This window comes from Sus scrofa, chromosome 3, assembly GCF_000003025.6.
Source record: "Sus scrofa isolate TJ Tabasco breed Duroc chromosome 3, Sscrofa11.1, whole genome shotgun sequence".
Taxonomy (NCBI): Eukaryota; Metazoa; Chordata; class Mammalia; order Artiodactyla; family Suidae; genus Sus; species Sus scrofa.
The window spans coordinates 558648-572332 of record NC_010445.4 but is presented as its reverse complement, the minus strand read 5'-3'; the positions used below and the strand labels follow the sequence as shown (position 1 = coordinate 572332).

The window sequence follows — 13685 nt, the reverse complement described above, 5'->3', positions numbered from 1 at the left end:
TCGAGAGGGCTCGGCGCCCCAGACGAGGACGGGGGTGAGGCCTGCAGGTGTGCAGGTGGCAGTGGTGAGTGGGTGGCCTCTGAAGGCCCAGCTTCTCCGTCAGACCCTCAGGGCAGCAGAGGAGTGTAGGCCTGGGTCTCACCTGCGCCTGGACAAGTGCAGGCCTGCGGGGCGCCATTTGCGGTGTGTTGGGGCAGCAGAGGGCTCGTCCTTCGCAGGATGGCATAAGAGAGGCGAGCTCAGCTGGGTCCCGGGACTCTGGAGGGACTGGGGCGCAGACCCCTCCTCCAGCCTGAGGCCCCGGCTCCCCACTCCGTCCGCAGGGCCTTTGTGCACATGTGCCCCCACCTCTGAGCACTGGTCCCCGTGGCCCTCCCAGCCCCGCAGACTCACACATCACCTCCAGGTGGGAGCCCCCAGCCTGGGCCCCTCTGCCCTCCACTCAGAGATGGCTGCTGCTGACAGGGCCCCGCACAGAGGCCCTTTAAAGAGGCACTTTGGTTCCCATTTCACTAAGGCCATCATCCCAAGTCTTAATGCCACCTCTTCCTCTAGCCTTCAAAATTCATGCCTGGGCCCCCCAACCTGCACCCCACTGGCCAAGCCCTGAGTTTACAGGAAGGGACCCTGGTGTATGGGCCCTGGGGCCACCAGCAGGGTCCCCACCTCCAGGGAACCACCCCGGGGCAAGCCACCCTCAAGGGGAAGTGCAGGGTGCCCAGTGCTGGCCCGCTGCCCAGCGCTCCATGGGATGGAGGGACCAGGCCTCAGCAGCTCCCAGCCTCCTCTTGCCCACCCTCCCCCCAGCCTTCGCCCCCACTCCCACCACACCGCCCAGGGCAGGTGGAACAGGTGCCTCCTACAGCCCGACTGGACTGGCACTCCCTGGCCGCCTGCCCGGCTCGTTGTTCTTTGCAAGGCCCCGCCCCCCCCAGGAGCACTGGGTTCCGTGGGTCCTTCCAGTCTGCCCCCCCGTTTGCCACAGCGCACTTTCCCACAGCACAGGGACGGCACGCCCACAGCCACGAGAAGGCGGAAGTGCGGGAAGGGGAACCCGCAGGGCGTGGAAGCCGCTCTGAGGGGTGAGGTGGCCGAGGGGCCTGGGCCGGGGGCCCATCTGCCCAGGTCGGGCTCAGAGGGGCTGCTGGGGACCTGAGGTCACAGTGGAGTGGGGTCCCCCCCACCGGGCATGGCACCTGCCAGGGCCTCGGGAGCCCAGCCCCCACCACGCTTAGGGCGCCCACGGAGGCGTCCACTGCTAAGGCGTGAGGGAGGAGCGCCAGGGCCACGCGTCCCCAGGTGTCACCCCGGACGCCTGTGAGGCACAGGAGCCGGCCGCGACTTCCCAGTGCAGAGAGGGCCGGCCTCCGTGGCGGGTCGGGGTCAGCAGTCAGAGGCCGTCAGATGAGCCGCGAAGGCCAGGGCCGGGCACCGACCAGCACCCCCAGCGGTGAACACGGGCAGAGGCGGCTCAGGGTGGACCCGGCTCCGGGCCGGGGCGGCGGTCTTCTCGGCGGTGTTCTGGGTGCTGTCGGGCACCCGCCGGCTTGGATGTTTCCACATGGTGGGGTGGGCTGAGCACCCACAGCCCAGGTATGGGAGGGTGTGGCGACCCCGGACGGCAGCCGGTGCCAGCCTGGCACTGCCGCCCTCGGCCAAGGTCACGGGTGTGCGAGAGAATGCGGTAGAGACGCGGGGGCGCCTGGGCCAGGCCCCGCCTCCCGCCGCCCCAGGCCCTGCAGGCGCGTCTCTGGGGTGACCCCGCGTAGCAGCTGCTCCTGGCTCCGTCCCCAGACCATCCCCGCCTGGAGCCAGAGCCTCAAGGGCCGCCTTTCACAGGCTGACAATGCCCCTGTTGTCCAGGGGCCCGGCGCCCCTGTCACCAACAGACTCAGCACCTCCCACCGCAGCTTGGACCCACTCCTGCTCGGGGGCACCCCACCCCAAGAGTGGAGCCCTAGGGGCAGGAACCTGCCACCCCACGCCAGGCTTGCCCTCCTGTGTGGCGGAGGCACGGGGCCACTGCGGGCACATGAAGCGACATCACTGCAGTGCAAGGGGCCCAAGGCATCTCTGCCACTTTCTGCCTGCGTTTTGGGGTTAGGTCCGTTGCTCTCTGTGATGGAGCCTGTGTGTGGGTCTCGGATTTAAGAAGTGGGGGGCACTCTTGGGGTGACACAGCTCCGATGCAGGGACCCCACCCCAGCTCTGTAGGTGCCGGGCAGCCTGGGTGGGGGCGGGGCTCCCGTGTCGACCTCTTGGGGAACAGAACCTGGAAACCAGGCCCCTGGCCTCCTGGGCAGGTGGCCGGAGTGGGCATCCCTGTGCGTCTGGCCCAGAGGACACCCCTCCGCCGGGGCCCTGCCAGGCACAAGCCACATGGCGAGCCTGGAGGGCCAGCCTGGGGCCTGGCACAGAGGCCCCCAGCCATGTGTCTCCTCCCAGCAAGGCCGCTTGGTCCCTGCTCCAGTCCACAAAGATGTTAGTGAGACCCACCCATGCGACCTGCAGGTCCCGCCTGCCGAGCCCCCTCTGGTTAGTCCTCCAGCCCTGATCTGCAGCCGCCAGCGGTGCCTTTCCAGGGGGTCGCTCCCTGGATGGCGCTGTGGTCTGAGGCCTGTCTGGGGCCTGTGAACCGGGTGCCAGCCTCTCAGTGCAGCAGCCCCGCTACGGCCATTCGGCCCAGCTGGGTGACATCGGCCGTGTCCGGCCTGTGACGCTGACAGCGAAGCTGCTGGGAGCACGTGAGCCAGTTTCCGTCGCGTTTGTCTCTTCCCATCTCTCTGAGTCACGTGGGAAGCGCGGGTTTGACTTATTTTTTGTCTCTGTCTTCTTAGGGCCGCACCCGCAGCATCTGGAGGGTCCCAGGCTAGGGGTCGAATCAGAGCTGTAACCGCCAGCCTGCACCACAGCCACAGTCGCACAGGATCCGAGCCTCATCTGCGACCCACACCACAGCTCACGGCAACGCCGATCCTTAACCCATGGAGCGAGGCCAGGGATCGAACCCGCAACCCCGTGGTTCCTTGTTGGATCGTTTCCGCTGTGCCATGACAGGAACTCCAGCGCAGGTTTAACTTTATAAGGAACTGCCCGCTGGCCCCGAGGCTGCCCCTGCCCCTGCAGCTAGGAGGTCCCGCTGCCCTGCTGCAGTGGCAGGTGGGGGGCCATCTGCGGTTGTCCGTGGAGTGAGCAATGCTTCTCACCTCAGCGGGTCGTACTGGGCCCGCACACAGCAGGTGCTCAGTAAATGCTGAGTGAGGCCCTTCGCCCCTTCCCAGCCTCCTAGCACAGCCAGCTTCTCTGTGTGTTACCTAGAGGGGCCCGTCTTACGTGGGACAGGTCATGGGGGCCGAGCAGCCTGTGGGAGCCAGCGTGGTGGGCAGGTGCCCCCATGGCTGTGCCTGGGTCTGGACACGGGCGGGCAGGGCCGCCGACTTCAGATGAAGACCCAACAGCTGCCCGTCTGCTGGAGCAGACAGGGCCCCGGGCCAGTACCCATCCGAAAATACTGCCGCTGCTGTCATGGTGCCTGAAATTAGGCATCCTGGCGGCTTGCTGTCGGGGACAGCCTGAGCCTGGGAGCCGGGCAGACTCGGGCCGCTGGGCTGGACCTGGACCTGTGAGCAGAGACAGCAGCGGGGTGGGAGGTGAAGGGGGCGCTCCTCGGGCTGCGCAGACCCCCGTCCAGGCCTGAGGCGCTGCTGCACCTGCTGGCAGGGCGGGCAGGGCCGGCGCCTTTGTGCTTCAGCCTCAGGGCCCGCCTCTCGGGCAGGGCAGGACCGTGTTTGCAGACACCAGCCCCCACGTCTTCTGCGCCTTGGCACTGCTCTGTGTAGCTCACGCAGGGTCCAGAGAGGCTGGCCTCCACCCAAAGGCAAGTGGACTTCCAGCTTTGCCTGGCCTGAGTGCTCATTTAGCCAGTCAACAAACATTCCAGGTAGGGCCCTGTTTGAGCTTGGGGACACGGTGGGGGCCCTGTGCCCGGCACACAGAGGGATGTGCCTACTTGTGCTGCGTGCAGGGCACCCGAGGGGTACGTCTTCCCACAGGCTGCCAGGGGCAGGGACCTCGGAGTTGTGAGTGAAGGAAGGGGCCCCATTGGCCCTGTCCATGGACGCTGGGCTGTGCCTCTTTATGGCTGCGTGTCTCGAGAGCAGGGACTCGCCCCTTGTCTCCATGGTGTCGGGAAGGGGCTGCCAGGGGAGGCAGCAGCAGGGCACTGGCGGTGGTGTCAGAAGGCAATGGCCATGGCCACCAGGTCCCGCTCGGCTGGCCGGCAGCCACGGGGCCCACTGGCGACAGAGGGACCCATCCCCGAGCCGGCAGCAGCGTGGAAACATCTGGCAGACAGCGTTGAGCGCGCTCAGGCCCCTGGAGCACAGGCGTGGTGGACGCTCTGGGACATGAGGTCCCAGGACAGGCTCAGGGCAAAGGGCCAGAGGCGGCTCTGGGTGGATGCGGCCACCGCGGCTGGGACGCTGACCGCAAGTTTGGGGCCTTGAACTGACCTCACGGTCCTCACGGTTCTGGAGGTCAAGGTGGGTGGGGCTGGCCCTCCGGGGGCTACGGGGCGTCCCCGTGTTCCTGGCCAGGTCCGCATTGTGCCCAGGGTTCCCGGGTCACGTCTCCCTCCGAGCCCTCTTGCGAGGACCCTTGCGGTGACCCTGGGCCTGCAGGAACATCCGGGATGCTCGCCCATCCCCAGGTCCTCCCTCACACCTGCGAAACCTGTGGGTACGGGGGCCGTGGCCAGGCGTGCGACCGCCTGCAGCTCCCGGGCGGCACACGGAGCCCGCACGCCGTGCTCACTGCCACGTGCCTGGCACACCCACAGCGACAGGGGACGAGGAAAAGGGCCCCGAGTGGCTGGCAGGGGCGGCCCGGTCGGGGGGTCTACACACAGGCTGGCCAGATCGGCCCGGTGCACCTTCTGTGCCGTCAGGGTGGCGCCTGGCGCCCTGGCCCACAGTGACCAGCTGCCCCTGCCCCCCCAGGATACCGAGAAGGCTTTCTCTGGAAGCGCGGCCGGGACAACGGGCAGTTTCTAAGCCGGAAGTTTGTGTTGACGGAACGCGAGGGGGCCCTGAAATATTTCAACAGAAGTGACGTGAGTTGGGCACGGGGCAGGGTGGTGTCCCACCCAGGGGCCGGCGGCGGCGGAACACTGGCCCTGGGCAGCAATGCCACATCCTCAGCTGCCCTTGTACCATTCCTGACGGATGTGCTGCCCCCTCCATTGGGGGGACTCACCCCCGCAAGGGGACACCCCACCCACCCCGTGGTCCGTCCCTTCCTGTGACTGGGTGACACTGGGGGAACAGAGGTGGCCAGCCCTGTCTTGGTGGGACAGAGGGGGCTGGCTGAGGTCAGGGGTCACCCCACCCCAGCAAGCACATGTTGGGTGGCCCTGAGTTCCCCAGGCAGTGTGGGGGAGCAGCTGCAGGGTCCAAAGGCCCCCCTCCAGACCAGGCCAGGTCAGACCAGACCCGCGATCCAGTAACCATGGCAGCCCGCGGGCCCCGCACGACCATTTACGGCCCAGTGCGGGAGAGGTGGGACTGGTGGGACAGGAGCAGCAAGAGGGAGGCCTGGCCTTGTCACCCCCAGGAGGTGACTTCAGCCCAGGCAGCCCAGGCCCAGAGAGGGTAAGCAGCTCGCCCAAAGCCGCTCAGCACAGCAGGTGTGCGGCCGGCACCCAGAGCCCCCTGCCCGCCCGGCGCTGAGGCCCGGCCTTGCTTCCCAGGCCAAGGAGCCCAAGGCTGTCATGAAGATCGAGCACCTGAATGCCACCTTCCAGCCGGCCAAGATCGGCCACCCGCACGGCCTGCAGGTCACCTACCTGAAGGACAACAGCACCCGGAACATCTTCGTCTACCACGAGGACGGGAAGGTGGGCGCCGGCCCGGGGGCTGCACCGCCCCCGCCGTCACGGGGAGGCCAGGCTGGGCCACGAGGCTGCTCACGCCCCGCCCCGTCCCCACGGGAGCAGGGCGCCAGCGGGCCCGCGGGCAGGGGCACCTCGAGGGCAGCAGCTGGCCGGGCTGGCACAGCGCCTGCCCGCCCCCCGCACCTGGGCACCCTGGTGGCCCCGCCCAGCGAGGTCGGGGAGCCCCAGGCGGACCCCTCCAGGTCTGTCCTTGGGAGGCCCCAGTACGCGCGGGGTGGGAACTGCCCCTCCGCAGACAGAGGGTCTGCCTGCGTTCTCTTGCATCCCGCGGGCCGCTTTTACCCAGGGAACCGTGTCTTTGGCGTAAAATTTTCAAGTTTTCATTCGGCCCAACGTGTCTCTTTTTCCTTGGGGCCTGTGCCTCTGCCGTCGTGGCCAAGAAATCACGGCCAGAGCCCGCGCGGTGGCCTGTGTTTTCTTCCAAGAGCTGCGTTGTTGGGGGCTGACACTTAGGTCCCCGATGCATTCATTTTTACACCCGACGTAAAGGAAGGGTCCGGTTTCCTTCTTCGGCCTGTGGGTTTCCCGCCTTCCCGGCACCCTTGGCGGCGACGGCTTGGCTGCGTGTCTGAGGACTCATTCCCGGGCCGTCCCGGTGCTCGGGTGTCGGTGTGCAGTTGTCCACGGTTCAGCATCCTTTCTGTCCGGCACAGGCAGTAGAAATGTCGCCAGCTCGCTGCTGATTTGAGTGGTTGGAATCTTCTGTCTCCCAGCCCATCCAGCGCAAGCTCTGTCCGCTGATCGATCTTCTAGAAGAAGCAACTTTGGTCACGTGTGTGTTCGCTGCTGTTTTCCTGTTCTCCGTCCCGCTGCCCTGCTCTGCTTTCTCCTCTGGCTTTGGGTGTAACGTGTTCTGCCTTCTCCGGTTCCTTAGGCTGTTGGGCCGCTCTCTTAGTTTCCAGTTACCAGCAGTTGCAGCTGTCCTGCTCTTTCCCAGCACTGCTTGGCTGCGTCCCGCAGGTGCTGGTGAGTCGTCTTGTCTGGTTCGCCTCCCTCTCGGTGTTTCTGGCGGCCCTTGTGACTCTCTTCTTTGGCCGGTTGGGTTGATTTCCACAGTTCTCCGCGTGTTTCAGTTTGCCGTTACTGATGTTCTCCGCCTTCATCCTGCGGTGCTTAAAGACGCGGGGTATGAGCTCTGTCTCTTAAAATCTACTGAGCTTTAAACGGTGGCCCGACGTGTGGTCTCTCCCACGCGCACTCGAGAGAGTGCGTGCGCTCGTGTGCTCTTGCTGCCAGCTGGAGGGCGTGTGTGTCGGGGCGGTTGGCTGGCTGTGGTCAGGCCTCTGTTCCCTTGCTTTCCCCCGGCTGGGGCGTCTGTCCGTCCCGAGGGGAGGTACCGAGGCCTCCAAGTGTCGTTTGGGAGCGACTTCCCCCTTCCGTTGATCAGTCTCCGCTTTGACAGTTTGATGATCCGTCGTCAGGTCTGCTTCCTCGCTGTTGCATCATTTGCTTTCTGAAGCTTTCACTCCTGGGTAACGTTCTTCACTCCGTGAAACATCTTGGGGTTAAAGTCTGTTCTGTCTGGCGTTCGTGTCGCTACTCTGCTCTCGTTTGCAGCATCCGTCTCCATCCTCTCACCTTTGAACCTGTCTTCGCGTCTGCCGAGCTGAGGGCGTCTCCTGCAGGAAGGGTGCTGCGTGGGTCTGTTTTTATGCCCTCGGGCCCCTCTGCCTTTCGACTGGAGGTTCGCACAGTCACGTTCACGGGGACGCCTCGTAAGGAGGCGCTTCTGCTCCCCTGTCGCTTTGCGGTTAGATGTTTGTGTCTTTCACGTCCTCAGTTCCTGTCTGCTTTTGTGTTTGTTTGTTTTTTTCTTTTTACGGCCACACCTGCAGCACGTGAAAGTTTCCGGGGCCAGGGGTCAAATTGGAGCCGCGGTTGCGGCCTACACCACGGCCACGGCCACACCGGATCCCAGCCGCACTGCGACCCGTGCAGAAGCCTGTGGCGATGCTGCATCCTCCGGCCACTGAGCGAGGCCGGGACCGAACCTGCGCCCTCAGAGACCGTCTGTTTGTTCACCCCCTGAGCCACAACAGGAGCTCCGTTTGTTCCCTCTGTAGTGAAACGTCTGCGTGCTGTCGTATTTCTTTTTGTGTGCATCAGTGTTTTCTGTGGTTACCGCAGGGACCGCACTTAACAGACTAAAGCTGTGACTTTCTCAACCGGATACACAGCCGTGTTTCAAATGCTATGTTTTTCAATAACAACATTTTACTACTATGTTCCAGCTCTGTCCCCACGCGTGGCATCAGTGGCTGATGTCACCAGACGGCTTATTTACGCAACGTGTGCTCCGAAACTTAAACTACTACTTATTTTAGAGGCTCCGCCTCCTAAAGTACGTAGAAGACACAGCTTGGGCTCAAAACCCAAGGTGAGAGCGCGAAGCCTTTACACGACGCTCTTTTTCATGTATAAGCGTTAGCCTCCTGTCCTTTCCTTTTCCCTTCCTCTTAGGGCCGCACCTGCATGGAAGTTCCTAGGTGTCAAACAGGAGCTGCAGCTGTGGCCTACGCCACAGCAATGCCAGAGCGGAGTCGTAGCTGCAGCCTACACCTCAGCTCACGGCAGTGCCACGGAGCGAGGCCAGGGATCGAACCTGCATCCTCACAGATACTCGTCAGGTTCTTAACCCATTGGGCCGCAACTAGAACTCTGTAAGTATTAGTCTTTCAAAACAAGTAGGTAGGAGTTCCTCTTGTGGCTCAGGGGTCGCAAACCCCACTGGTATCCCTGAGGATGCAGGTTCGATCCCTGGCCTCGCTCCGTGGGTTAAGGATCCGATGTTGCCACGGCTGTGGTGTAGGTCGCAGACGCAGCTCGGATCCCGCGTTGCTGTGGCTGTGGTGTAAGCAGACAGCTGCAGCTCTGATTCGACCCCTAGCCTGGGAACCTCCGTGTGCTGCAGGTGCGGCTCCGAAAAGCACTAAATAAATACATAGCGTAGAAAACCCAAGAACAGTCACAAGCCATTGCTACTCATCACCGGCTTCCACAGCTGCCACCGTCACCTTCCGACACCTTCGTGTTTCCACACGGCCGGGAGGGACTGTCGAGGTCCCTGCCTCTGCCCTGCAGGACTCCCTGAGCATTTCTTGCAGGCAGCCGGCGTGGTCGCAAACCCCTAGGCTTATACGTATCTGGGAACGTCCTGGTCTCCCCTCAGCTCGGCAGGACCGTCTCGCTTGGATCCAGGATTCCTGGTCAACAGGTTTTGTCTTGGCTCTGAGCACTTTGAACGTGGCGGCCAGCTGTCTAGGGCCCCCGATGCTTCGGATGAGAATTCTGCTCATGATCTATTTTGAGGATCCCTTGTCTGTGACAGGTCACTTCCCTTTTGCTGCCCTCAGAGTCTGTGTCTGGAGCTCCCACTGTGGGGCATCCTGGGACTGCTGGGACGCAGGTTCCATCCCCGGCCCAGGACAGTGGATCAAGGATCCAGGCTTTAGCCGAAACCGCAGCTCAGATCTGATCCCTGGCTCGAGAGCTCCATATGCCTGGGGCGGCCAAAGAAGAAGAAGAAAAAAATTCCTTGTCTTTTCAAAGTTTGATCATGTGTCTCAGTTAGGGCCTCTTTGAGTTTGTCTTATCTGGAGTTTGTTGAGCTTCTTGGATCTTTATGTTCATGTCTTTCATCAAATCTGTGACATTTCTGGCCATATTTAAATAGCCTTTCTGCTCCTTTCTGTGCCTCTTCTTCTACGACCCCCTAAATGCATGTGTTGGTCGGTTTGGTGGGGTCCGACAGGTCCCTTAGGCGCTGCTGACTTTTTTTAGTCCTTTTGCTGTCTGTTCTTCAGCTTTGATCATTTCCATTTCCCTGTTTTCAAGTTCGCTAATTCTTCTGTCTGCTTGTATCTGCCTTTGAATCCCTCTAGTGAAATTTTCATTTCACTGATTTTACTTTTAGTTCCAGAAACTCTTTGGTTTCTTTTTAGGTGTTCCATCTCTTTGTTTTTATTTCCATTTGGTTCATGCATTTTCTTGACTTTCTCCAAACAGTCTTTTAATTCTCTGAGCATATTTAATATTTAAGACCATGTTTTAAAGTCTTTGTCTAGTATGTCTGTCCTTGTCTTTTCATTCTGTTGCTTTATTTTTCCTTTTGAAAGGGCCATTTCCTGTTTCTTTGTGTGTCCTGTGGGTTTTTTTTTTTTTTTTTCTCTGTCGAACTCTGGACTTTTGAGTCTGAAAACGGGGAAAGTCTGGAAATCAGATTCTCTCCCTTCCACAGGGTTTGCTATTTTTGTTATTTCTTCAGGGTTTTGTTTCATTGGTTGGTGGAGGCTCTTTATGTGCTGAGGATCAATTGGAGGTGTAAACGTCTGCTCACATCTCTTCTGAGCCTTTTCCTGGTCATGCATGGTCACCTCCTAATTTCCCTGTATATGCAATTGTTTCTCAATGTCCTCGTGTTTTTTAAAAAAACATATTTAGAAGAAGGTACATTTATTGAGGTTTCATGTATAGGTTTTTTTTTTTAAATTATAGTTAATTTACAGCGTTCTGTCAGTTTCCGCTGTACAGCAGTGTGACCCAGTCATACAAACACATACATTCTTTCTCTCACCTCATCCTCCGTCCCAGTGATTGCCTACAGCTGCCTGTGCTACACGGCAGGATGCCATTGCTCAGCCACTCCAGATGCAGGAGTCGGCGTCTACTAACCCCCAGCCCTCAGTCCATCCCACGTTGGCAACCACGTCTGTCCTCCAGGTCCATGGGAGTTTGTTTCTTGTCTGTAGATAGGTTCATTTATGCCATAGATTAAATTCCACTTATAAGTGATATCACATGGTAACTATCTTTCTGACTTACTTCACTCTGTATGAGAGTCTCTCGCTCCATCCATGTTGCTGCACATGGCATGATTTTGTTCTTTTTTATGGCTGAGTAGTATTCCACTGTGTACATGTACCACATCTTCATCCATCCGTTGATGGACATTTAGGTTGTTTCCATGTCTTGGCTGTTGTGAATAGCGCTGCAGTGAACACACGGGTGCATGTGTCTTTTTCAAGGAAAGTTTTGTCTGGATATATGACTGGGAGTGGGATTGCTGGGTCATATGGTAGTTCTGTTTGGTTTTCTGAGGTACCTGCATACTGTTTTCCATAGCGGCTGTACCAGTTTACATTCTACCAGCAATGGAGGAGGGTTCCCTTTTAACCACACCCTCTCCAGCATTTATTTGTAGACTTATTAATGATATTGCTGTTGTGACTGGTGTGAGGTGGCACCTCGTGGTAGTTTTGATTTGCATTTCTCTAATAATCGGGGATGTTGAGCATTTTCTCATGTGCCTGTTGGCCACCTGTACATCTTCTCTGGAGAAGTGTCTATTCCGGTCTTTTGCCCATGTTTCAATCGGGTTTTTTTTTTTGTTTGTTTGTTTTTTGCTGTTGACCTGTATGACTTTATATATTTTGGAGATTAAGCCCATATTGACTGCATTGTTTGAAACTATTTTCTCCCATTCCACAGGTTGTCTCTCTCTCTCTCTCTTTTTTTTTTTTTTTATGGTTTCCTTTACTGTGCAAAACCTTCTAAGTTTGATTAGGTCCCATTGGTTTGTTTTTCTTTTGATTTCTCTTGCTTTGGAGACTAACTTCAGAAAACATTTGTACGGTTGCTGTCAGAGAATGTTCTTTTCAGCTGATCCCTTGGGAATCCTGCCCATATATGTGAATGACATGCTTGTGTGGCTGCCAGGTCTGTCTGCGTGGCCGTCACCCGACGTCCGGCCCTGGCAGACGAGGCACTGGTTTTCTGCGGCCCCCAGCCCTCACCTCCTCACCCAGGCTCTTCCTCTCCCAACTCGCCCACCACCCTCACCCTGCAATTCTGCCCAGGTCTGTCGTCAAAGTATATGTTACCACGGCTGCAGAAACGCCGTGAGAACCGAGCAGTACGGCACACTGATTACTCTTCGCTTCCTGCAGGAGGGTTTGTTTCCCTGTTGTCTTTTTCTGCCCCCTGGTTAACCATGTGCTCGTGACTGACTCAACTCACCACGGACTGTCTGAGTCGCTGGGTGTGCGCAGGCACCCGGGCAGCAGCCATTTCAGCCTTCTGGAGGCATCTCTCCTGCGGCCACATCTCAGTCCTGGGCTGAGCCCACCTCCTACATCCCAGGGCCTTCTTGGTTTACTTCTTCCTCTGGGTGGAACCCACCCTTCAGGAGCTTCCCGAGAAGGAGCGCAAGCTTCCCAAGACCTCAAACATCAGCACATCCAACCTTCCACTTAGATAGAGTTTGACCAGATCAGAGACGCCTGGGTTGGAATTCGCTTTTCTCCGTAATTCGGAAGGCACTGGACCACTGTCTGTTTGACCCCAGAAAGTGTTCTGATGACAGGCCTGGGCCTGGCTTTGCCGTCCTCCTGCGTTGGGAGCAAGGAGAGACATTCTGTCTGGCGAGAGGGTGGGGAATATTTTCTTATCTGTTTAATAGTTTCCTCCGCTCCCTTCGCGGTTCGCACCTCCCAGCACTGCTGCTCTGCAGACCCTGACTCTGAGGTGGGTTCTCCCGTTCACTTCTCTTCCCACTTTTGCCCCTTTTCTCTCCTTTCCGGGACATTTCAACATGGAGCTTTTCTAGTGAAAAGGTTGTTTCTGTTCTCTGTGTTTCAATCTTCAGAGCTCCTTGGGTTTTTGCAGTGGTTCTTTTTCAAAGTACAGTGTTCTTGTTTCATGACTATAGTATCACATCTAATTACTAATGTTAAATTGGAAGTTATCCTTTTTCGCTTTTAAGTTTTACTGAAATAGAGTTGATTTACAACGTGCTGGGCAATTTCTGTACAATGTGGACAACAAAGTGATGCCGTTAATACATAATTCATTCTTTCTCAGATTCTTTTCCCACACAGATTAGCACAGGATATTGGGTAGAGTTCTCCGTGCTAGACCCAGGGCCCCCCCGGCCAGGCATTCCATAGCCTCGGTGTGCATATGCCCATCCCAAGCCCTAGTCCATCCCTCCCCTGCCACCTGTCCCCTTTGATAACAAGTTTATTTTCAGCGTGTCAGTCTGTTTCTGGTCTGCAGATAAGTTCATTTATATGCTTTTTAAATTTTTTTTGTCTTTTTTTTTTTTTGCCTTTTTTTTCTTGGACCACTCCCACGGCATATGGAGGTTCCCCAGCTAGGGGTCAAATCAGAGCTACAGCTGCTGGCCTACGCCAGAGCCACAGCAACCCACGATCCGAGCCGCGTCTGCAACCTACACCACAGCTCACGGCAACGCCGGATCCTTAACCCACTGAGCAAGGGCAGGGACCGAACCCGCAACCTCATGGTTCCCAGTTGGATTCGTTAACCACTGCGCCACGACGGGAACTCCCTCATTGGTTTTTACGGCTGAGTGATATTACACTGAATACTCATACCACGTTTTCTCTATCCAGTTCTCTGTGGGTGGAAGCTTAGGTTGCCTCCATGCCTTAGCTATTGTAGATACTGCTGCAGTGAGCCTCCGGGTGCATGTGTCTTTTCGAATTACGGTTTCCTCTGGTTAGAGGCCCAGAAGAGGGACTGCAGGTGGTAGTTCTCTTTTTAGTCTTCTGAGGAAACTCCAAGCTGGTTTCCATTGTGGTTGTACCAGTTACATTTCCACCAATGGTGTGAGAGAGTTCTCTTTCCTCTGCGTCCTCTCCAGCATTTATTGTTTGTAGACTTTTTGATGATGGCCATTCTGCTTGGTGTTTAAGGTGGTACCTCATAGTACCTT

The 13685-nt window shown here is 58.2% G+C and overlaps 1 protein-coding gene across 1 annotated transcript in view; it reads left to right on the top strand.

Moving 5' to 3' along the window:
- The window catches only part of ADAP1 (ArfGAP with dual PH domains 1), a 66649-nt gene that overhangs the window by 43139 nt on the left and 9825 nt on the right, over nucleotides 1-13685 (top strand). The window contains 2 exon segments of the mRNA NM_214226.1: nucleotides 4998-5110; nucleotides 5747-5893. Of these exon segments, the coding sequence (NP_999391.1) occupies nucleotides 4998-5110; nucleotides 5747-5893 (260 nt within the window).